General features: G+C 47.5%; 1 protein-coding gene across 6 annotated transcripts in view; it reads right to left on the minus strand.

Annotated features, from left to right (window-relative positions):
* Positions 1-24,630, minus strand: part of diaph2 (diaphanous-related formin 2) — a 330,904-nt gene that overhangs the window by 39,295 nt on the left and 266,979 nt on the right. For 4 of the 6 annotated variants that reach the window (XM_076011710.1, XM_076011702.1, XM_076011716.1 and 1 more), the window contains 3 exons: positions 18,336-18,471; positions 1,617-1,709; positions 954-1,019 (listed from right to left, as the gene is read on the minus strand). In XM_076011710.1, coding sequence (XP_075867825.1) covers positions 954-1,019; positions 1,617-1,709; positions 18,336-18,471 — 295 coding nt within the window. The remainder of the gene's footprint in view (positions 1-953; positions 1,020-1,616; positions 1,710-18,335; positions 18,472-24,630) is intronic. The other 2 variants (XM_076011693.1, XM_076011723.1) reach the window with 2 other exon arrangements.

Raw genomic sequence — 24,630 nt, forward strand, 5'->3', positions numbered from 1 at the left:
CAAACAGAGCTTCCGTCCACGTCTCGTACGGTGCACGGCCGGGAAGCTGTTTTCAACCGGCAATTGCACGATAGCAGAAAAACACAAACACGGTGGACTAGAGGGACTAAAGCAAAGATGTCCTTGTGTCTGTAGGCTGGCTCACTTCCTGTTTATAGATGGAGGAAATACCTCAACAAGATGCATGAGGTAACCATCAAAAAGTGCATATGTAAGCTTTTTTGGAGGCGGGATTTCTCAAATTTGTCAATAGTTCAGGAATAAAACAGGGACACTGTTACTCAGGTATCACAGAAGCAATCGCACACTGTATGAACTTAATGGACGGGCGGCAAAAAACACAGAGAAAAGACATTGCATCACATAAAGAACCTGTGGGGCCAAAAGGGTTAAAGGCATGTCAGTTTCAGCAACGTATCATTCAAGACGTTTAGAATGAGGCTGCGGACCAAACATACAAGGAAAAAGGGGAGCCGAGTGCAAAACAGTCGGGACGGGGGAAAACTCTAGGGTCTCCAGCACAGCACATTCTACAGCCGCCACAGGACAGGAAGTGATGTCATCATGCTTTGACAGCTTGGGCCAACCACAAGACTTAAACAATCATTGATAACTGGAGCTGGAGAGTTCAATTATATCCCACTAAAGCCTTTTGTAACACTGTGCAGATTGTTGCTGGTTGTTCTGCAATTCAATTTACATTTAAAATACTTTTTCAAAGCTTCAGCATGAGTCACAGTAGAGCCGCCTTGACTCTGGCTTTTTTTTTTTTTTTTTACTGCAGTAAATATAACATTAAACATTAAAGTGACTGGGTGCAATCTGCACATGTCCGACCAGCCCAGTTGAGGTGCTCTGACGAGATGGACGTGTGAGTTAAGCAGCCAACAGGAGTGCAGTTAAAGGTAAAAAGGGAGGGTGGTGCCTAGCAAAAGAAGCAGTGAAACACACACCTAAAGTTCTGTTACCATAGTTAGCACCCGGCCACCGAGAGGATGGACTGGAAGGACTTTGATCACCTGTAACAGTGTTGGTAATGATAATGGACAGAGAAAAAAAAAAAAAGAAGGAAAAAATACATACGAGAGAAAGGAAGGGGCGAGAAAAAGAAAGAAGACAAAGAAGGAGTCAGAGACATCCCAGGTATTTGTCTGAAAGAGCTAGACCCATAGTTTGAGAAAATGTATATACAATGAATATAAAGGAAATTGGAGCATTTTCCAATATCTGGAAATGGTCAGAATGGTCAAAGCAGATGCAAATATGGTGTTGCAGTAGTATGTGTGCTTGTCAGGTTTAGTTAAAGCAAATATGCAAATGGGAATGTGGTTACAGTAATTAATATAGAAGGTAATGAGTGTGTGTACTTCTTTCGGTGACCTTTTCCACACTGCATGGATACATATTGAAAAGAACCCAGCAATGTTTCTAAATGGCAAAGCAGCGTTGATAATTACTAACCTTATGTACGCAACCCAAGGATGTATTGTATCAGAGAAATATACAACAACGGCAAACACAGCAGAGAGCAACACTCGTCTCACCAGTGTGCAGAGAAAGCAGTGTCATGATATTTCATATGCAATCATTGATTTATTTCTATTTTATGGCCTTACCGTTGCGCGGTGTCCGTTTCCTGCGATCGCGGAAGGCTGCCCCGGACTGCAGGGCCTCCATCAGACTGTCCATCACGCCGGTTTCATCTCCCTCTGCAAGAGAGCAAATTACACAGGCAACGGTCATTACACGGTGACAGGTAGCCTCGCCACTGACCGATGGGGAATAAAAAAAAAAAAAAACATGAAAAAACATGATGACAAACGTGAGCGAGTTTTTAAAAGGACGTACACAAGCGCAAACGCTCGCACGCGGCTGATTCCTGCTGTAATTCCCATTGTTGCGGGAGAGAGCGGAGCACCGCAGGTGCACGGACGACCTCTCAGATCCGAGCCGCACGGGGGCCACGAGTCGGAGTGCGATATTACAATTTCCCTTTGTTGTACGACAGCGTGAGTGCTGTCACTCACGGCTCGTTCTTTTTTCCGCGCTGATTGCGAGGAGAGAAAGGAAAAGGCGGACCGATACAGGCGGAGGAGCCGCAGGATGAAAGCATCCACTGATGCTCATCGACAGATATTTCTTTCCTCCCCTCTCTCTCTCTGTGGCTAACACAGGGGAGCTAAGTGCTCTTTACAAAGATTTAGTGTGGAGCCGCTCAATACCCGACCGCTCTATCATTGTTTAGTCAATGACATTGGACCGGCCTTTAAAAAAAACAAAAAAACCCAACAACAACACTCCCCCCTGCCCGGCGTTCCAGCTGTCCACCCCGATCCATGGGAGGAGAGAAGCGGAGGCAGCCGGCCGGGCTGGGCCGGGCTGAGGAGGAGGCTACTGGTGGGGCCTCCGACGCTACAAGTTGTGCCCACGCTGCGCACATGAAGCACGGCGTTGACTGGGAGCGTGGGCCTCAGAAAGAAGCTTAGGTTCTATATCTGGGTCATCTATCTTTAAACCCCAATGCTAATGAGTCAGAGGGGCACCGCTTTAATCATTCTAGTCCAGAACAGACATTATTTTAAAAGAAGATCATTAGGGTGACATATTGTAGCGCCGGGAACTCGGCCATCAATTCTTTCACATGGGCGCAAACCGGTTCTATTCTTTTTTTTTCTTTTTTTGTATTTATTATTTCTTTATTTTCTTTTTATAAAGCTCACTATGAAAGCAACTTTGTTTTTGTTTCTTGCCGTGTTGCTGTGGCGAGACTTAAAAGTTACAGAAGTGATGACAACCGCTACTTTTTGCCTGCAGCACTTTTCAGCTGCCAGAAAAAAACAAACAACAAAAAACGGAACATAGGCACAAATACGTTGACTCCATACGATAGATCCATGTTTATACTTAGCATACAATAAAAAAGGTGAAGCTGCAACCGTGGATTCAACCACGAAAGGAACCCGCACGCCGAGAATAGAAGCTCGTCAGGCAAATACTTCAAGTAAACGCTGCTCTTCGTATGGACTCGCGCTAATTCTTTGCTCTCCATCTCGCTCCCTTCCTTTCCTCCTCGAGTCCTTCCCGGGGGCTACTTTGAAATCAAAGTATCTGTTCTGGCTGTGTGCTGTGCTTAAAAGCAATCCCGATTAAATCAAGCTTAATTAGACCAGCTTTATCAGAACAAAACCAAAGCCGTGCCAAGTAGTGCTTATCTCAAATTGCAGCGCTACACCTCAGATAGCGGTGCTTTAAGGGTGGGGGGTGGGGGGGCGTTATTGTGCGCCGTTGGCCTCAAGTACAACATGCTTAACAACTTGCGGCTTTTATAAGTGTATCCACTCCCGCGTCGCCGCATGTGGGCTGGGAAGGACACGGCGCGAGTCTGACACGAGGAGGAAGGCGTCGGCCGGCTGGCAAACATTTATCCGCAGCCACCTTGGCACGGGAAAAACTTTTTGACACCTCCTTCTTCACTGCCTTCTTCATGGAGACCCAGACGTCACAGGGGGCACCTGACACTTTGATCAATTTGTCCTACTTCTCGCTTAACTGTAGCACAATTCATCATTTGTAATGGCCAAGAGCAGCAGTGGACTATGGTTCCGGGGCCGGACTACAGACACAAAGACGAAGTGAAATGTCTAAAAGTGGAAACACAGTCCCCAGTCACTCTGCGGCGCTCATTTAACCGCCCACCGCCCTGCTGGGCCGAAGCCTGAGCTTAAAGGAGGCCTTAATTTTCACTGAGGAGTCGAGACAAATGAGCTTTCAGGCGGACTTGCCGATCTACACTTTATTTTGGCGAACGTATTCCATTGAAAACGCAAATCAGAACTTGACTAGAATGAACCAAAAAAAACAAACACTGTATATACACTGCAGTTAATCAAGTAATCCTCCGAGCAACCTTTATTTATTTTAACGTTGCTCAATTTAGCAGACATTCCTGACCGCTTTTTTGCAACTCACTCCAGTCCAATTTTGAGCTGTTAAACCTCGGGCTAATATTCATCCACTTCTCATTAGCAGTAGTGGTAGACTGCGTGCGAGGGAATTACAGAAAAGCTCACCTTTTATGCCCAAAGATCTTCCTCTGGAGGAAAGCTCCCCTCTGCTCGCAGGAAATTGCTTTCTAAATGGGTTAAGATGGGCTAAGACCCAAGACATTGACAAACCCTTCCAGCAATGAAACACCTTGGAGGGCACCAAAAACAGACAGCCCCAGGGTCCATTAATGATCTTATTAAAGTTTGTGAGAAGAAGAAGAGGAAGTGTGAAGCTCAGTTGTGGCTTTTGCACCTTTAAATACCTTCTAAAATGGTGCAACACTCCAGAGCTGAAGAGCTCCCAAACAGAAGCAGTGGACTCTTCCCTGCCACCGTTCCCTTTGATCCCTGCCAACTACCAACCGACTGCCTCTCTTGCACCTGACGATCAGGTGGTACCTCAACCCGAGGGCCGTGCCAGATTAAAAGCGAAAAGCCCCGGGGGAACTGGATCAGTGTGCGGCATGTTTACAAGCAGCACATTCACATTGTTTTTTTGTTTTTTTTTCTAATTACGAGGCATAAGAGGAATAATGTGCTCGGAGCAGGGGTTGACATAAAGGGGCTCCGCAGCCCAGGTTCGCCTTTCTGGAGTGAAAATAAGTGGAATTAGCCCTCTGGGATGGTGTGGCTCAGTGCGGGGAGCAGGAGCGCCAGGCTGCACTCGCGTGCTTTCGCACTTTAAAAGAGGAGGACCTAAGCTGTGATTACTGCAGGACGATCGCCGGCGAAACACATGAGCCCATCGCAGGACTCCTGCTGTGCGGCGATGCTCGGCCAATGAGGTTTGAGAAAAACAAAAATGCAACTCTGACGGGTGAGCGACTGCGTTTCGAAGCCACGGCTTTAAACAATGGCCAGGAGGTACGTCAAGTTGACATATGACCCGCTGAATATGAAAAGGCCATATTTTTCTTTTTTCGTCCCATTACACATGTGTGCCTTATCCTAATTAACATGAAATATCGCCTATCGCCAACGTTGTGTTTTGTGAGGTCACGCTGACCTTTAACTGCAAAACTCCAGTCAGTTAATCCTTGATTCCGAGTGAGCGTTTTGTGCCAAATGTGAGGAAATCCCCTCAAGCTGTTCCTGAGATATCACATCCAACATAAATGAGAGGAATTAACAATTCAAAAAACACAATGCCTCCAACTGCGGGTATCTCCGAAGCAGGCAGTTGTTAATGTGTGGTGGAAAAGGGAAGGTTAGAGGAATAATGAAGGATAACCTCAGCTGTGATACTGCAGGGGTTGGAAGGAAGGATGGGGGGGAGCGGAGGGGAGGCAGAAGATGTGAAGAAGAAGCGGGAGAGAAGAGAGACAATGCGAGTCCGCTCCGGAGGAAAAGGGAAGTCTTTTCTGTGGTTGCGCTTGTGTGTGGCGGAGTGGGTTTCTTTTTTTCCCCTCTCTCTCTCTCTCTCTCTTTTTTTCTTCCAGAAAGACTAGTGGAGTGAAGCAGGACACGGGTCGTGAAGCACCTTCCTGGCAAGTTGATAGCTTGATCCCTGTGACACTTAATTATGTCGGAAACTTACACCACGGCGCGCAATCCCGGGCTGAGAGAGACTCGCATATGCCGAGGAAACCTGCCTACATCTTTTTTTTTTTTTTCTTCTTTTTTACCCCCACCCTCCCCATCGCCTCGCCGCCACCACCCCCACCGCCGAGATACAGATTCATGTAGGGGCCTACGTTTGCAAGAGCAGCTGCTTCACTTAACCAGCGTGAATTTATAGGGCAGATCTGTCAGGTGAGAACGTTAAGCTTGATGGACTTAATCAGCGAGGATGGATGGGTGGGGGGTGGGAGGGCCAGCGCCAAGATAGAGAGCATGTGTCAGCACGGTGATCTACGCTCACGGCCGCTTATTGCCGCATCAGTTGAAACAGGAACAGGTACGTGATTTTGGTGGCTCGGACCAGGACGAGTCGGTGGGCAAGAGGCCAGAGTCGGACCAAAACAAAGGGAAGTGAGGGAAGAAGGCGATTACCATCAGTCATCGGCGACGTTACAAAATGAGAAGCGTGGACGGCTGTCTTGAGAACATGACAGAGATCTTCGCTCAGTTGCTCGAGCAGAAAACTCTGCATGCGTCTAAATTAAAGACGGGAGCATCTTTTATTAACTCCAGGAGGCCATGCGTTCCTGTAATTATGCGGCGGCGGGCGCAACATCGTCCGCGGAACGCCTTCATAAATTCAATTTGCTTTCTGTCACTTCCTGTATGTCGCACTCCGGCGGGAGGGGAAATACAGCAGATCAATTAACGGACCCGACCTGTGAAGCCGCGCGCGCAGTGATTCATTGGAGGCAGAAAAAAAATGTTATTTGATTCCAAAATAACAATGACAATAACAAAACTTTTGTCTGGTTTGGTTTGTAACAGAAAATAATGACCTCCTGTGAGCCCCAACTAGTGAAACTGCTAGCATCCGCGGCATGCTAATTGAAAAGATAAATAACGGTGGTAAGCGTAGCAAATAATGATATTCATCATTGTCACACGTTTTAATAAAACAAGCAGCATATCTCCGCATTGACGGCAGCGTAGCATCAAGCAGCTGCCCAGACTAAATGAAAGTGCTGGACATGTGACGCGTCAGGCTGAGGAGAGATGTCTATTACCCGCCACTCTCACGCTGTCCTCGCAGTGGCCAATCCTGCTCTAATTTGTACTGTAATGAGATCTAATGAAAGCTTACAGGCCTCGCGCTTGATGAATTGGAATCACCACGAAGGGAGAAACACACCACGAGTTCAACCTCGGCCGGGCGAGCCTCCCCGACTCCCAGGAGGGGGGTAGGAAGGGAGGACGAGTCCGTCCCGTTTATCTACTTATTTCTTATACTTCTTTTTTCATTCGACCCGTCGCAGATTGTTTCTGAACACATTTGAGCCCATCTGCTCACCCGCGGAGAGTCGCCTGCGCAATTAACCTCCACCATTAGCCGTGAAGCAAAGGCCCGGACGGCCAGGTGGGGGAGGCTCCGCCCACCGACTCTCCAGCCTCGCTCACCGCGCACCTGACTCACTGTCTAATTTTTCAACATCTGAATTTGGATTCGGCCACCTCCTCACCAGCGCCGCTTGCCGCCCTCCTTGCTCCCACCAGCGGCTCTGCTAGACCAGGCGTGGGCAAACTACGGCCCGGGGGTCATATGTGGCCCATTGTGCTTTTTAATAAGTAAGTAATGAAATAGCTGTATTTCATCCATTTATTTCAGTGTTTTAAGAATAATTTCAATACAGCACTAAATACCGTGGGGCTTCAAAGACACATCTGTTGCTGTTCATTTTCAATTGACATTAAAGCACATGTTTTCTACATAACCCATGATGTATATATTTTTTTCCAATCAGGTGGCTCACCAAAACACTCCATCCACCTGCTGCTGCTCCAGCCCCTCTGTCAAATTTCAGAACCCATTGCGACCCACCGGTCAAAAAGTTAGCCCAGCCCTGTGCCAGACGGAGACCAGCGCTGCCGAGCGCCGAGCGGAGAGAGAACACGGGCGCCCGAAGGACAGCAGTCATGCACCTGCTAGACGTGTTTTTCTTGGTTTTTTACCTCTCTCGCTCTTCCTCCCTCAGGTGCAGCAACCCAGTCCTGACAAAAAGGTTTGAGACAATGCCCAAGAAACTTTTCAGACAGGGCTTTTTTCTTTCAGTAATTTTTGGAAGCGCGTGCATGTGCGCGTCACAGAGGGAGGGAAAGAGAGTGCGTGTGTGGCCGCACGCATTAGCTCGCTGCAGTGAAGGGGGGTCATAAAACAGACGAATTTGCCTGCTGATGTATCAGGATTGTTTCTAGTGGAGCAACCTGATGACCGAAGCCACTCACGTCCACAATAACTCGATTACTTCCACCAGCCTCTATCCTGAGGCGGGGTGAGGGGGCCGGCTACCGCTTTCATCCTGCTGCCAGCCCCTCGGTGGCGCCAGGGTCAGGAGGTGGGGGGTGGGGGAGCGGCGGTGGAGGGAGGACGGGAGGACGGGAGGGTAGGTTGGCGGTGAGTTAAGAGGTGAAGATCGCATTTGACACGTACGAGGCCGAGATCAGTGCCGGTGTAGCTACACGATCTGTCCAGGACTACGGGATCTGTCCGGGGTCTTACAGAAACTCTATTAGGACAAACTGCATGGCGGTGGAACAGATATCTATCTATCTATCTATCTATCTATCTAATAATCTATGTATTGTATGTTTGTTTGTTTGGCAGTCGCCGGACCCCCGGACAGATCTCGTACCCTTACAGACAGCACTTAGCCAATGAGAGTTTGCTACGTCATTGAAAACACTGGCAATCGCGGACCCGGACAGATCCTGTAGCCCCGGACAGATCCTGTAGCCACACCGGAAGCCTTGGCCGGACCGCACTCAGAGAGAAGCAGGGACGTCCCGACAGCGGAGGGGGGGAATTAAATAAATAAGTGAATAAAAAAAGCCTTGGCGACACGTGGAGAGAAGTTGGATGTCAACAAGGGAGGGATGAAAGTGGATTAGCCGCCGCGGCGATTTGCATTTCGGTGGCGGAACGAAAAAGCCCCTGCGATGCCCCGAATAGCTGGATGCATGAATAAGTAAACAAACAAAAACAAAAATAAACCCTCCATCTGGATGGATGCTGCCAGGCCCCTGGTGGGTGGGTGGAGAGGAGGGTGCGGGGGGCGGAGAGACAGACAGAGAGAGAGGCGTGCTGGTAACGTGGCAGTCGCCACAGTCTGCTTCCTCTGATAGAATTTACCCCCGGACTCGCCAGCTCCACTGCCGCCGACAGATGCTAAGTTGACACACTTTTCTGCGGGCCACTCGGGGTCAACGTGTCAGGGCGCCAGCAGCCTCGTTCCCGCAAGGTTTGGTGAGCCAAACCTTGCGGGAACGAGGCAGCACGATGCAAGTCTGCTGGGCTCACAAAGCAGCCGAGGCCGTTTGAGTTCCTGCTTTAAAAAAACCCAGCAGCATTTCAAGTGTGTTTTATAGAACATAATGCACAAGTTGTTTTGGTTTGCTGACAAATTTTCAGCCACACAATTCACTACCCCACCACCACCACCAGCAGCAGCTCCTTCATCTAATGGATTCCAGGGTTTTCTGGTCTGACCTTTGCCACTGCAGTAGAAATGTTTTCATTTCAGCAACCGTAAAAAGCTCCAAAGAGCGCATTTTTTTTGTTTTTAATTTTTTTGGTTGTTGTTGTTGTAGGTCATACAACCTTTCAAAGGCTCCCGTTGAAGCACACAATGCACTTGTGCGTGTTGATAAAAACAAGAAGAAAGCGTTACCCCACTGTCTTTGTCGATAGTTTGTTTTCTTACTGGTTTCCCAAGTTTGAGGAAAAGTGTGGAGGGTGTGTGTGTGTGTGTGTGTGTGTGTGTGTGTGTTGATGTCAACAACTGCGTCTTTGACAAAAACATTTGAGAAATGATGCATAGTATGCAGACTTCTTTGGAATTTTTGAAAAGAAAACTCAATTGAATCCTATGGATCAGTTGGACACGTTCAGATAACCCGTCTAAAATGTTTTTTTTTCCTCTTGTGTGGTGTGGTGCACACACTGCGAGGACTTTATTATGAGAAAGCGACAGGAAAGAAAAACTTAATCTTCACAAAAATTGATGGTGGTGATTGCTCCACTTCAAGGACAGTTTCATTTTTGGTGTGGAGATTGGTTTTAGATATTGCAGCGGAGACATTGTCAAAGAGGATCACAGCGAGGTTGTTAGATGAAGAGGCGCGAACAGGAGGTGCCAATGCTTTTTCTTTGAACAGTGTGAAGCAAACAACCTCTTCTGCTTTGCGATTCCGGCGCGTGAACAAAAAATTGGCCCTGAACTATTAAAATGAAAGCCTTTGATTATGGTTTCTTTTGTACGCCGTGCATAAAAGAGTTTTTCCTACGAGCAACACTGTACACCATTCGGGTTATTGCGCTGAAAAGAAAGTCAACATTTCCTGAGATGGTATAAACATTTTGGGTTTCTACCCCTCGAGGTCAGTCGTCACCCATTTTACTGGAGTGGCACGTTGTACCGTGAAGGCCGAGGCTTGGAATAAAAAGAAGTGAAAAAAAAAAAAAACTGGGGAGGCATAAAAAAAGGTGAGCCAGATCTGAAACCAGCCACATGTGGCTTGTTTTGCATCATTGAAAGGCAGCATTGTCTGGTGAAACAAAATGGATTTGACAATATCAACCGTGGGGCCTTTGTAGTGAGGGTAATTAGGTTTGATTGACTGTGAAGAGACTGGTGGGGTCCAGATCTGCGAGAGGGGAAAAAAACTAAACAAAAAAAAACAAACATCAGACACTTGAACCAACCTGAAATGAATGTGATCCAACAGTGCCTGAGCTGATTTCATGCAAAAAAATAAATAAATAAATAAATAAATCGTTGCAAAAAGCAACAGAGAGATACCATGGTTGGGGGCGGGTTGTGGGGGGGGGGGGGGGGGGGGTACATGACCCGAAGTGGGAGTGTTGTGCAAGAAAAGCGAATGTTGGAGACGGAACCAAGAGCGAGCGGTTGAAGACAGAGATATCTGCCGCATGACTCACTCCCTTAATTGCGACACCGACCGAGTTGAAGGCAGCAGATAAGAATTATTTAAAGGCTTTAAGGTGAGATCCAAGCCGCTGCTTTCCCCCTTCAGACACAGGAGGAGGGTCGGAGCAAACAGGCGCAGCACCATGAGAGGACCCAGGCGGCGGATCAGGCTCGTCATGCGTCGCCTGTAATTGCCGACACTGTTATTGCGATTCCTCCGCCGGAGCTGACATTCATTAACGGAGCTGCGCTGGTCAAGTTCTAATCTGCGAATTGAGGTGGGGATCACAGCGACGTCACTCTGGGAATAGCCTTCCTTTCGAAAATGTCACTCCGCAGCCAATCAGGTATATTTATTTCCACCCCGTGTTTCTTTCTCGCTACTTCTTGGTTTCCGTTTGATCTGCCGGCTCCTAGCGGGCCTTCGCCGAGAGACACAAGTACGCGAGCGGCAGCGCCATCAACATCATCGTCGCCTCAGGGCAAATTCCGAAGTGCGCCGAAGACGCAGCGGTGGTCGAACGCACGCTTGTTTATTAGAGTGGGTGCACAGCAGCAGATGATCTTGCCGCTCTTGTTCTTCGTCTTTGAGAGTAATGATGGAATTCAGAAATCCGTGCTGGGGGTTGGGTGGTGTGTGTGTGTGTGTGTGTGTGAGGTGGCGGGGGGTGCGCTCGCCTCAATGCTCATCTGAATCGACGCGGCTCAAAGGCAAGGACGGAGCGGGGACGTCGAAAAAAAGGCAAAATTAAAAAGTAGCTCAATCGGAGTTTGGCACCAAACTGCTTCCACATCCTCACTTGAATCACTGGGAAGAAGATTCGAGCAGGTAATAAAAAGGTGAGAGTGTTGTCACGTCCCTCAAAAAGCTTCGCCCTTGTCTATTATCCTCGGCGGCTTCATGATTCTGGCTAAGTTGGGGAATGTTTCTTTTATCTACTTTTTGGCTGCGACCTTCACACGTCCGCAGGCTTCACGTCAGCGGCGATGAGCGGCGGCGGCGGAGGTGGTTGTTGTTTATTTTATTTTTTTTTATTTGTAGGTGGTTGCGGGGCCTGGGCTGCCTGGGCTGCCTGGCCTCTATGCAAACGAAGGGAGCTAACCTGCCCACACGGCTGCCACCTGTCAGCCCTTGTCTCTGATTGTGTCGCTGGCATGGCTGCGGCGCAGGTACGCGCTGGCCTACTGGCAGCTGTCAGCCCCTCAAAAAGCCATCAATCCACATCTCCGGCCCTGTCAGTCCCCGACGCCGCTCCGCCAGCCAGCCGCTCGTGAGCTGACAGCCGGCTGCGGCGCTCTCCGTTTGGTACGTCAAGACAGGCTGACACGGGTTTAAGCAAAAGTCCGGAAGAATAAACCTGAACTTTTTCCTGCGGAAATAAACAAGAGGGGAAAAAAAAAAAAGAAAAAACAAAGTCCAAATATGCATCTTGCGATGTTTAAAATAGAAAATATTCCGTCTTCAAAGCCGGACTAACTTGTTCAAATTTAGAACCATTTGAGTGGTTTTTTTTAGTTTGTTTGTTTTTTGTTTTTTTTTGTTTTTTGGGGGGAGGTAGGGGATACAATTTTATTTATGTAGACATAGACCGGTTCCTCCACCAAGTGCGAAAGGTCGACAGGGAGGGTGCATAAATAGAAGCTGCAGGCCCATCATTGTCAAGATGCCAACAGCTCTCTGCGGAGAATCGCAGAGACCTCATTCTAGCGGGCCACGCTGAAAGGAACAAACAAAACCAAAAAAAAAAACTGACAAAAAAAGTTCCAGCTTCCGTGGCTTCTGGAGGAGAAGGGAGCAAACTTGACGAGAAATGTGTTGGTTCGGAGAGACCGCTCGCCCAGCAAATCAGACAATTTGCCAAAAAGCACGTTTTTGGAATTACTGAACATTTTGTTAAACAAGTTTGTTTCTGCGGCTTTTTCTAACAAAAGAAAAGAAACCTCCGCTTTGCTGAAAATAGAGGTTGTTTGAAGGAAAATAAATAAAGAAACATCGTTTAAGGCTACTTCGATGGCTCCAAACGTACAAAAAAACAGCTTGACAAAACCTATTTCAGCTCCACAATGCAGCCGGCCAGACCGGAGCTCTGCATTCTGCTGTTGTCTGCAAGCTGTTGTAAGAACAGATCGAAGTGGGCTGAGTGGGCTCCGCAGGTAAAACCTAATCACTGAGGCAGCATCTGTGGAGCCTCTGCATGCGTCTTTATGCCGCTGAAAAAAATAAAAAGGCCACATATTGTTTTTAATATTTGCTTGTGCAAAAAATATCTTTGTTCAGCTTAACGCTGTTATCTTACCACAGAATATTCGTTGGATAGATTCTTACAGCGATCAACATCAGTTGGTGTCAGTAGGGGGTTGTTTACACAGAGGAGGATTTTTTTTGAAGCCTCACATTTTCAAAACCGTATTCAAAAAAACAAAACAAACAACAAAAAAAAGCGTTCACACAAAGCCATATTAAAAAAAATTCCCGCAAACGACTGAAAGCGATGTAGTACCTATGTCAGGCCTGGTGTGGCGCCGCAAGTTTACTCCCCAAAGGCGGAAGAAGAAGAAGAAGAAGAACACCTGAAGAACGCCGTGTTTAAAGAAGGAGGAGCTCGCGAACAACATTAAGCACCACAGATCACAGAAAGAAAGATTGCTCGCGAAAAGACACACAATCCACGATCGATCCACGAGCACCGTGTGTTATTGTTCTCTATTGTTCGCAGTTTGTTGTAGTGGAGGTAGCCATGTGTTGACACTTGCAACTGTTTAAAGCAGTCCTTTAAACAGTTCCACCAGGGGCCTCCACTTCTCTTCGACAGTGTAGGGCAAAATTTCATCCATTTCAGTCCTGGGCATTAGCTTGAGCAGTGTATAATATCATGTTTTGGTAGAAAAGGTGGCGGCCCCTGGTGGAAGGAGACGCAACGAAATGATGCCAGAGTGTGAGTGTGATTACACACTAGCGTAAATATAAGCTCCAAATATCTCTCACAACACATCCACTGCAAGTCACACTGGAGCTTTAAGGTTGACATTTTCAGTCGAATGCAGCTTTTACTGCAAATATTCCTGCAGCTTCATAGGTTCCTGTTTATATTTTTTTACTACGCTAAGGCGGATGTGCAGTTTAAGGCGCAACAGACCTCGCTGTAACATTTTTAGATTTTAAAGAGGCTGATAAAAAACAAGCCAAAAAACTAAACAGAAGCGTTAGAACCACAGTTTCACCTGAGGAGGGAGAAGCCCCCGACAAAATAAAACAGAACAAAAAAAAAAAAAAAAAACACACACACAAACTTGCCTTCTCCGCCGGCGTTTCTAGTTTGTTCTTATGTGCCGTATGCCAGGCCTCATTGTGCTCAAAGCGGCGTGTGTGCTTTTGGGCTGCGTTCAAGGCTTAGAGGATGTGACTGGGGCTGCGCGGCTGACATGCGGCCGCAGACACTCTGCCCCAGACGGGGGGCGACGACCCTGGCCAAGGCAGGCGGCCGGGTGGCCGCAGGGTCCCACTCCCTCAGAGACACAGAGTCCAGATGCTCTGACGACACCCCCCGCCCCCTACGCCACACCACACACACACACACCCACAGACACACACACACACACCCCTCCATCTCCAACGCCCCGCTCATGACAAAACTCAGCACGCGGCTCATGACTTTGGTTCGTGTGCTGCAATAAAGAAGAGCCCGCTGTGCCCAGCCGCCTTCCCTCCGCTACACACACAAACCCACCCTGCTTTCCTTGGTTTGTGTGCTTTTTTTGGGGGGTTGTTTATTCCAATGTGTTCAACAGCTATTTGCGCTGGTGGTGGCGGCGGTGGCGGCGGCGGCGGCGGCGGTGGTGGGGAGGAATTAAAGCAATTTGGCAAATGTTGAACATCTGGTCAGTTCAAGAGAATATGAGAATCCACTTAGAGCAAATTAAAACAAATGGGGTGACCGGGTAATGGTTTCAGAAGCTATTTCCCAGATTGGGATTTTTTTTTTAAGGAAAACACGCTAAGCTGCTCACTTGTCTCCCGTATCAATCTGGCCCGCCGGAGGAGCGTGCTCGCTCATTGAGGCTGCCGTGTCAGGTGTGAAAAAAAAAAAAAAAAAAAAAAAAATATCATTAATCCAAACGTCACTGGTCTGCGACCCCTCCCCCACCGCCGCCATCAGCGGCTAAAGCTAAATGAATTAAACCCTCATTAAATATGCATCTCGTTGTTAATCATATGCAAGTGAAGAGGATTAGGTTGCAATTTGTGAAATGACAAAATCCGGCGCCTCTCAAAAATAGCCTCTTTGGGGAGCTTTGCACGACCACAAGTGTGGCCGCCACCAGACACTCTGTTCAGAGCGGGCGGAGATCACATGACCTCGCCATCTGCTGATGCCGCCCGTTTTGTGAAAGTAAACACCAAGTATAATGAGATCAACGCTGTTCGCCCACTGAACTCCTAATAGCACAGGTGGTAAGGAGCGAAGTACAAATACTTACTGTACTGGACTTGAGTAGATTTTTCAGGTATTTGTACTTTACACGAGTAACTTTTTACTTTTACTCCGTACATGTGTACACAAATATCTGTAGTTTCTACTCCTTACATTGGAAAAACACACTCATTGTTGTGTTTAAAATCGGTGAAAAAGAAATAAGTAATTCACTTGTTATTTATGAAAGTTGTTGTTGCTTGAAGTGGAGCCTTTTGAACTAAAAATGTGAGCATCCAGTCATGGCTCACAGGACAGAATAATTAGTGCAGTTTGGTTGGTTGTGCTGCAGCTGAAAAAAAATAAAAAAAAAATTTTATCGGCAGTGAAGCTGTTAAAAATGATCCAGATTCCCATCAAGACCTCTGGTCAGCTCAGTCCAGATTGTTCTGTCCAAACTTTTTCATGTACTATTTCAATAATGGAATAATTTATTTATTTTTACCTTTCACTCAAGTAGAGAACCAGAACCTGTACTTACTTTTACTTGAGTAGTGGAGTTGAATAAGTACTTTTACTTTTAAGTATTTTTTTTAAGTATCCATACTTTTGCTTAAGTACTGCATGTTAATACTTTTGCCACCTCTGCCTATTAGCAGCGGAGCATCCCTGCTTCATTTATAATTGCAGTGGTTGCCCTTATGGCCCATATCAACCTGTGTGCTTTCACCCTGTTCCCTGTAAATACACAATAACCTGAAACTGACTGAACCTGCCGCCTCCGTGGTCCCCGCCATTGTAAAACGGTGCCATTTGGTGGTGAGTTGGCAAATTGTTGGAGGCAGATTGGCGTAACCTCCTGGCGCCGCAGCCACTCCGCCTCCCTCTCATCAAACTTTGCAGAAAACATAGCTGATGCTCGGATATGAAATATTGATGCGGAAAGTCTCCCCAAATAACGAACCCCTTCAAATGTCTGAGGCTCACATAGAATTTTAGAGCAGAATGGGAGAAAAGAGTCGAGCCTCTCAAGCCAAGGCTGTCAACAGGCGCCGAGCCGAGGCGCTGCGGAAAAAGAAAGAGGCGCGACGAGAAAGGGAAAAAAAAAAGAAAAAAAAAAAGGAAAAAAAAAACACTGAACATCCTGCGACGTGCGCTCGCGAGTGGGGCGGCGTAAACACAAACCGGAGAGAGTGAGAAAGAGAAGGAGATAAGACACAAAGCTGCTGTAACCTCCAAACTGCTTCTCGCTCAAATTAATTTCCATTCAGGTTGATCTGTTTTAAAAAAGTGCTCCTGCTCGGCTTTGTCCTCCGTCTGATTATGTTTGACACGGAGGGAACGTTGGTACGCGCGGCGCACAGGCAAAGAAATAAATAAATAAAAAAAAGAAGGGAGAGATTCAAGGTTTTGCAAGGAAAAAAAAAAATCTCTCATCGGAGCAGGAAGGAAGCCTTGGCCAGGCGGGGGAGGTAAGGGGTTGGGGGGAGGGGCGGGGCATTGTAAAAGTGCGCGGCGTCTTTCATAAATGCCAAGGTCGCGGCGGCGAGGACCGGTCGGTGGCGAGGCGAGGGGACGATCCACCGGCTATCTGGGAGGCTACAGGCTGGGTCGTTGGCCGTACACCCCCCCCCCCCCCCCCCCCCCCCCCCCCACACACACACACACACACACACACACACACACACACGCACACACACACACACACACACACCGAGCCACAATGTTTTATTCATGGCGGCCAGAAACCGAAGATCAAAATCTGTTCTGGCAGAAATATTTAATACCATACCTTCTCCTCCTCCACCCTCCTCCCAAGCGCTTAGCCAGGAGGGAGGGGTGGGACAGCCGGCCATGTTGGATTATTAAAAGTGAAACTCCGAAAGAGGTCATGGGGGTGGGGTGGGGGGGGGTGATTTGTGCATCAATTATGGTGGAGGGTTTTGGTGGCGAGCTGAGGGCCGGCTCCTCACATTTTTTCCTGCAGTGTGGCTGAGCCGTACACAAGTCCTTGGCTGCCGCTGACATTTAGAAGCTGGCGAATTGTGGAAATCCCAGACGGCTTGTCAAAAAAAAAGAAAAAAAAAGGAAAAGAGGGGGGGAAATGGACAAAAGATCACAGCGAGCGGCGCACAAAAAAAAAAAAAAAAACCCGCCAGGCTTGAAATTCCTTCACAATGTCATTGGCGCAACGAGACGCCATCCAGCCCTGGCACCCCCCCCCCCCCCCCCCCCCTTCCCATTTAGCTCTCATTCCTCAACAATGACTCACACCAATCAATACACAGTGGCCAGTGTCGCTGGGGGAGACACTGGGGGGTAATTCCAATTATTTACAGCAATAAATATAAGCAGGAAGCCTGCGAAACAAGTCTCGGACTGAGAGAATTATAATCATTTGACGTCCTCTTGTTCGCACTTGACCAGCGATAAACAGCAGCAGCAGCAGCATGAAAGTGGAACCGACTGAGCAGCTGTCAGTCACATTTAATATGGCCTGTGATGTGTTTCTTTGTTGATTTGCTGCTGTATTCTGACAGATGATTTTTTTTTATATATATATATATATATATATATATATATATATATATATATATATAAATATATATATATGTATATATAAATATAATTTCAAAAATCCCATGTTGTGCAAAATATATTTCACCAATGTGTTTTAGCAATAATGTGTTTCTGACCCACATCATGTAATCATCATGATCATGATGTCGGTCCATCGATGTGGTCCGTTGTCATTTCACTGCACATCCAGCGTGAACATGTGACAAATAAAGGTTTTGAATCGTTATGTGACGTCTTTTTCTTGTTCTTTTTAAGGTATGAGCTGAAGAAAAAAACATTAAACAAAAACAGTTTGTGTCGTCACAAAGGGCCGGTAGCTGCGTTTCCATTACCCCTAGAATTGCGCAAAACCTAATACCGCTATAAAATTTTGGAAACGCCTACAAATCGCAATTGTACTTTGTCGAAATCTTAGAAAAATCGCTTTCATTTTGAGAAAAACTGTCATGGAAACGCTGCTATTGATGCCCTTTTGTGACAATACCGCCCGCCAAGTGATGGCTTGGCCTGTGGCATTCAGCTACTTCCTACGAGGGTCGAGCTCCTGTTGGAGGAAAAGCAGCGTCGGCGAGCTACGAGTCCGAGGTCCCGCCCCGAGTGCGCCACCGCCTGCACCTCAAATGGTGCACACAGCCGCATTCCAGGAGAGCGCCTGGAACGCCCCCATCCCTCCCACCGCCTCCTTCTCTTCACCCCACCCTGCCCACCCACCCCCTGCCTCTGCGGTGGCGGCGCGGGGGGACGTGGCGTACCTTTGTTCATGTCAATCAGCTGCTTCTTTTTCTGCTGCCGCTCCTGCTTCTCCCGCTCCGCCTTCTCCTTCGCCAGCTTGGCTCTCTTGATCTTCTCCTCCATCTCTCTCTTCTTGTGGTTCTCCTTCACCGCTTCCTGATAAGGCGCGCGCACGCACACACACACACACACACACACAGGAGGATGAGAAAAAAAAAACATCAAAATCTAGCTGCCGAAACTGACACTTTTATAGCGCCGTCACTACTGTACGGCGTTAAGATGCAGCACCACCAGCAGCAGCAGCAGCAGCAGCAGCAGCAGTATCGTGCCATTAGCGTATTCACATTCAAAGAGGGGGCTTCACATTTGGAGATAAGCTGCTCCAATAAACAATACATCATGTCTCTCGTCTTGCTTCCCGATAGCAGCGTTATTTGTCTGTGTCTGCGCTGCCTCCAGTCCGGCTCCTACGGAGGAGTGACGCCTTATCTCTGTTTATGAACATATTTGCTTATCCTCCTCCTCCGCCGCCGCCAGAAAAGAAAAAAAATCCCCAAACTAATTCCGCTTTAGAATTAAGACGACCTGAGCAAACACAAAATTACAGTTTTTAAATTACCGCATTTATTGAAGGTAAATTTATTCAAAGCCTTTATTACCCCAGTGAAAAAAGTAATTGCTGCCTCTAAACCTAATAACTGTTTGGCCCACCCCTGGCGACAATAACGGCAATTAAATGTTTCTGGTGACTAGTGATGATTCCCCCCCCCCCCGACATGATTGTGCAGGGACTTTGCCCTTCATTGTGGTGTTGTTTTAATTCAGCCAAACTGGAGAGATTGTGGGATGTGAACTTATTCTTCAAGGCGGGTCAAAGAATTTAATTCAAAACGTCTAATTTTGAATTTGAATTTGACAGTCGATTCTCTGCCGTTGTTGGTTGGCCGGAGCAACAAGGTCATCCAACCACGCTGCTATCTGGTGGGAGGCTAGAGGGAATATTGTGTTACTGCGTCCAGCAGGTCCCACGTCTTCTTAATAAACTCATCTTTCACCATTTTTCTCGCCTGCAGGATTTTCTCAGGATGATCGAGACAATCTTTGGCAGTGGCGAGTCGGATTTTTGTCTCTTCTGAGGTCACCGGTGCAATTCCAGGGGCACGCGCTCATCACATACATGCATCATGCCGTCAAACTTCTACTGCGGCGCACTGCTGCTAAGCTGCTCTTTTCCTGCCCCCATGCAGTCTCACAGGGAGGGAGAAAAAGATATTCTCTTCATCCTCCTCCCCCATCCCCCCCCGCCTCCGTCGTGACCGACTAAAATGTCAGGAAGGAGTCAGAGAAAGAGAGATTATCAACGGTACGGATTCAGACTTTACAAATGTGTCAGTTTGTTCTGGTGCCAACAGAGAATAAGACGTGAGCGTCTGACCTTTGGAGACAACAAAATCTCATCCCCGGCCTGTGGCGCAGCCCCTGACAGGACCCATCATAGGTGATAGTGTTTGTGCGCCTATGTGTGCGTATGTGTGTGTGCGCTCCCCTACTGTATGCTGCATGTGTGCACTGGAGCCAGTGTGTCTGCGCTGGAGTCGATGGGCGTCATGCGTCTTCCAGCTCCTCTTAAAGGTCCCGCACGATGCAGAAATAATCACTTGACCGATGTTTTCCAACAGTCGCATTTTTCTCTCTCCTCCAGAAAAGAGGCGAGTCCATCTTCCCTCTTCTACTTTCTCGGTCGTCTCGCCTACTTTTTCTGGCTTCTGTTTTCCAGGAAACTCACGACTAAATGCACTTTTTTTTGGAATCCGGCCCTTCGCGATCAGCGATGAGGTCAGATCTCTGAGTGTGTCGCTCAGGTCAGCTGGTTCTGATCGATCTTCGAGGTCCGAACACAGTCTCAGCTATAGCAGGAAGCTTAAAACTGCATTTTGCAGCAGGGTGAAAACAAACAGAGGGCTAAAGGTGCTGCTTCCTGGAGATCTACAGAATCGCAGCCACTCATTTTGGAAAGCTGCTCCACTGGAGAGTCCAGCACGACTGATGAAGAGTTCTTAAAATAAAAAGGAGAAAACATGACCTTTAACGTGCACGTGCACATGCACATGCACGTGTGGCGCAAGGTCAAGACGGGGACAGTTACACGAGAGGCGCCAGTTCCACCTCCTCTACACCCTGTTGTCACGGCGGGCCGGCGGGATTGCAGGGATCGCAGGGAAGGAAACAGCGGAAGAGCAGCTCATCACGGCGGCGGTCAATAGCCGAGCGGCGCTCCACGGCCAAGGACACGAGCCCTCGTCGTGGCTGCGCCTCCTCGTCCGACCGCAAGGGCGCCGTTGGAGGAGCGCCTCTGAGAGGAGAGGAGACGAGAGGAGGACCCTCGGCCCGCCATGACGCCTCCTTCCCCAACACAATGTTAACGTGCGCGAGCTGTAGCCGTCGGTGGAACACTTAGAAGAAAAAAACAAAAATCAGAGTGCTCACGTTATCACCTAATCACGGCTGTGTAAACGATACGAGTCGCCTCGCAGAGGGCAATTGACTGCGTGCACTCTGCCGCCTCCCCGGATTGGATTGCTAAATGCAATTGACTGGTGCCAGTTGTTGCGACTCGGCGGTCCCGAGCTCGGCGGCGGGGACGCGGCTCCCCTGAGCCCAGCGCGAGGATTGCTCGACATCACCGGCGCGTGTTAGTGGGGAAGATGAATTATGCAGATCACAAATAAAATCCTGCCGGCAAAACTTATTTTAAACAAGCAAACTCGTTCTGGCTGTAAACACGATTACGCAACCTAATTACGTTGCTCTAATTACACGGAACCGCTAATTGCCATGGCAACAAATATGTTGCTGATGATCTGTTATTTCCCCCTCTGTTATTGTGTCAGACGGCCTCTGTTTCGCCGGGGGCAAGAGCCGATTGTGTCGGCTCTCATTTTTTAAACCCGCTACATTGTCGACGGACATGGGGAAAAAAAAAAGAAAAAAAAGCTGCTCGTGGGACGAGTCTTCAAAAAACAACAGCAGTAAACAGTTTTTAATCTCGCTGGGACGTAAACCAAAGATCCCATTCCTTTTCAAACAGTACGTATGAATTCTAAAGGAGCCCGGGGAGAGAAAAAAAAGAGGCTTGAGTAAAAGTGTCTCTTAAAACACTCCAAATCAAAGAGTTACATCTACACACAGTGGAAATATGTTGTTTGGCCGATTGAATCCTCATAATCTCCCCTTGTGGATCCTGAGCTCAGCTACAGTGTTACGGACAAAATAATAAAGTAATAATTCATATGTGGGTGGAAAAAGAAACAATTTGAACAAACCCTCTGAGTTATATACTGAGACGTATCAATAAAAAAAGCACACCAGGGCCGGGCATACTTCCAAAGTACTCAGAACCTAAAGGGCTCAAATTCTGCCCAGTTTCAGGCCTTAATGCTGAATCACAGAATCCACTGGAACAGCCTCAACATTCATTATCCATTAATAATAATTAAAAACAAAAAACATCTAGAAGGTCATAGAAGACAGAATATTTAGCTACTTAGCTATATGATTGAAAGAGGGTAACAAAAAAGGAAACCCTTTATGACATCACAGAGGGTCTGTTTCTATAGCTGCCTGTAATAGCATCAACTCTGTGAAAACAGAAGTAAATACAAAGACGGATTCTTCTCACTTCTGGGGAATCTGTTGTAATTTTTATTAGTGCGCAGTAAACACTGAAGCCTGGTTGCACTCATGGATCTCCACAGGTGCCCTCAATGCACTGGCGCACCATAAACCACTGCGTGTGAAACACTTACAGAACACATCGACACAAAGCCGATGTACTTGAAGACCTTAGTGTTATAGAAAAGTGGAACAGAGACGTCGGTATAAGTGGCCCTTCAGTTAAAGGCGGCCGTCTTCAAATGTGACATAATTGGTGTTTCTATTGTAAATGCAGCTTCTGGTGTTCGATGCGAGAATCACTCGCGGCTTTTAGAAACCATTTGGACAATACCAGCGACCCTCAGACATTTGTCGGCTGATTGACACCTAGCTTTATTAATGTCTATTGTGGAGCCACGTATCTTTTTTGATTCCAGGAAGTAAAAGAAGTGAAAAAGGAAAGCAATTTGTCTGAATGTCAGCTGCTGTAACGCCCAGCGGTCCACAGATTGAGGGAATTTGCTTGCAAAGCAAACGTCGCAACGGCTAAACACACGAAAACAACAGCAAGGGGGAAGAATGACATGAGGGAATTAGAATTTGTGTGGTGATGAGCTTCATATTAGCGTCGTCTGATGCCTACGCGGTCTGTCTTAAAACTCTTGTATGTCCAGTGTGTGAAATTTGGGTCGATTTAAGATTTTTTTTATTGGTAAAAACTCAATGTACTGCCAATAAATACATAAATAAAAGTGTAGAATCGCAGTACAATTAAAGCAACTTGGTTTTCCTACCCTTAGAACGGTTCTCATATATATAAGAATATACAAAACATGCTGTCAGAAATTTTACACACTGCACCACAAGTCTACGGTCCAGAGACGTCCAGTGCACGCTACACACTCCGTATACACGTTTCCCAGAGAGTTGCATTGGTTTTAGAATTTCTGGTTCCCCCTCCGCTTCCCTAAAATGGAAACAAAACACGGGGGCCGTTTGCATGCAGGCGCCTCAATTCCAGGTGGAGTGGGCGCACTGACGGCGATGCGAGGGCAGAAAAGCTTTCTAAAACGAAGAACATCCTATGGAGGCGCTCCCCCCATCTGCACCAGAGTGGAAAAGTGAAAGCTTTGCAGCCCGCAGGTCCAATTTACCAACAAGGGCCAGGCAGCGGTGTGCCTTTCTGAGCGTGTTGTTTCAATAATTCATGGAATGTGTTTTTGTGTGTGTGTGTTTTTTTTTCTTCTTTTTTTGCACTTTTCTTTCATTCCTCTTCCTTGACCCTGCACAACACAATACATCTCCCACAGCACGGCTCCCCACTTCTCTCATGCATACAAGTTTGCTGGTCCGATGAGGGCGCAATGAGTGTTTTCCGACCAGCTGAGCCGCGCCGGGGCTCTCGCATCGAGCCGCAGTGTCGCTGCTGCTACGTCTCATTTAAATTTTACACAACGTCGCCTGGACGCCGAGCGGTAAATGTGTTTATTAGCCATCTGCTACGATGTCTGCCACGACGCGGGCGGCGTGCCGGCCTTCGCAAGTTGTGGGTTACGGGCGGGCTGACGCTATAGGGAAAGATGGACGGCCGTATGGACGCATGAACTCCAAGGAGCAGTGCAATGATTTTTATTTTTAGCATGGCGTTCCCAATCGAAGGCGGGTGAGTGTGAGTAAACGTAGCAGGTGTAGGCTGCACTCCTCTGTCTTTTAGCATCACTATGGAGTTATTGACACATTCTGAAAGAATCAGCGAGCGCCGGAAAGATCAAATGGGCTGGGAAAAAAAAAATAGTGCAAACACGACGGCATCGTTCTCTAATCTCAAAGATGCTGCATCTTTGCACTTTGTGAACCCGAACGGGGTCTTTTTTTTGCTCTTATTAGAAAGTCGCTCAATTAACGAGGAAGACTTTCAGCTCATCCAACCCCATCTGCTTCACTTTGATAACTCATTAAGGAAAAAAAAAAAAAAAAAATCTCTCTTGCTCCTGGTCAGGATTACACACACAGGCCCCGTGATTGCATTTCACTCATCCCCAGTTTCAGAATATGGCAGCAGCATTAAATTAACAAATCGTTGGACCTTTGGAATACTGACTCCATGGGCTGAAAGAAAGAAAGAAAGAAAGAAAGAAAGAAAGAAAGAAAGAAAGAAAGAAAGAAAGAAAGCAGAATCTCATTGGCCACAAGAGGCGGAAAAAAAGAGAATAGGATGCGAGTGGAGGAGAGAAAGATAATGAAACAGAGGGAAAATGGAGCTAATGGATTCTCTTATCAGTTACATTCAGCTCTATGAGGACTGTCTGTCAAGGCGTTCAATGTCTTGTGTCAGTCGGGTGCATTAAGCTCATGCTTTTTAGCAAAAGCAATTTGAGGCGACTGTATTGCAATGGGATTCCTTAATACTGCAGATGGTTCTGCTCGGCGAATGCATTACGGAGGGCGACGCCACAGAGGGAGGTTAGCCGAGATGTCGTGGCCCTCCGACAAACGACCCCGAGTGCCCCCCGGAGCCGAGGAGCCACCAAACGAGGCGGCGAAGAAGTTAAATTAAAGGCGGCGCTCTGCTCCTCCGAATTAGCCGCCGCCCCGCGGCGTCAAAAGCTTTGTTTGAATTGCCATTTGGACAAAATCAATGACTCGGTGGTTATTGTG

Source organism: Nelusetta ayraudi, unplaced genomic scaffold, assembly GCF_046127955.1.
Source record: "Nelusetta ayraudi isolate G7.1 ecotype Tasmania unplaced genomic scaffold, CSIRO-AGI_Nayr_v1 ptg000005l, whole genome shotgun sequence".
NCBI lineage: Eukaryota > Metazoa > Chordata > Actinopteri > Tetraodontiformes > Monacanthidae > Nelusetta > Nelusetta ayraudi.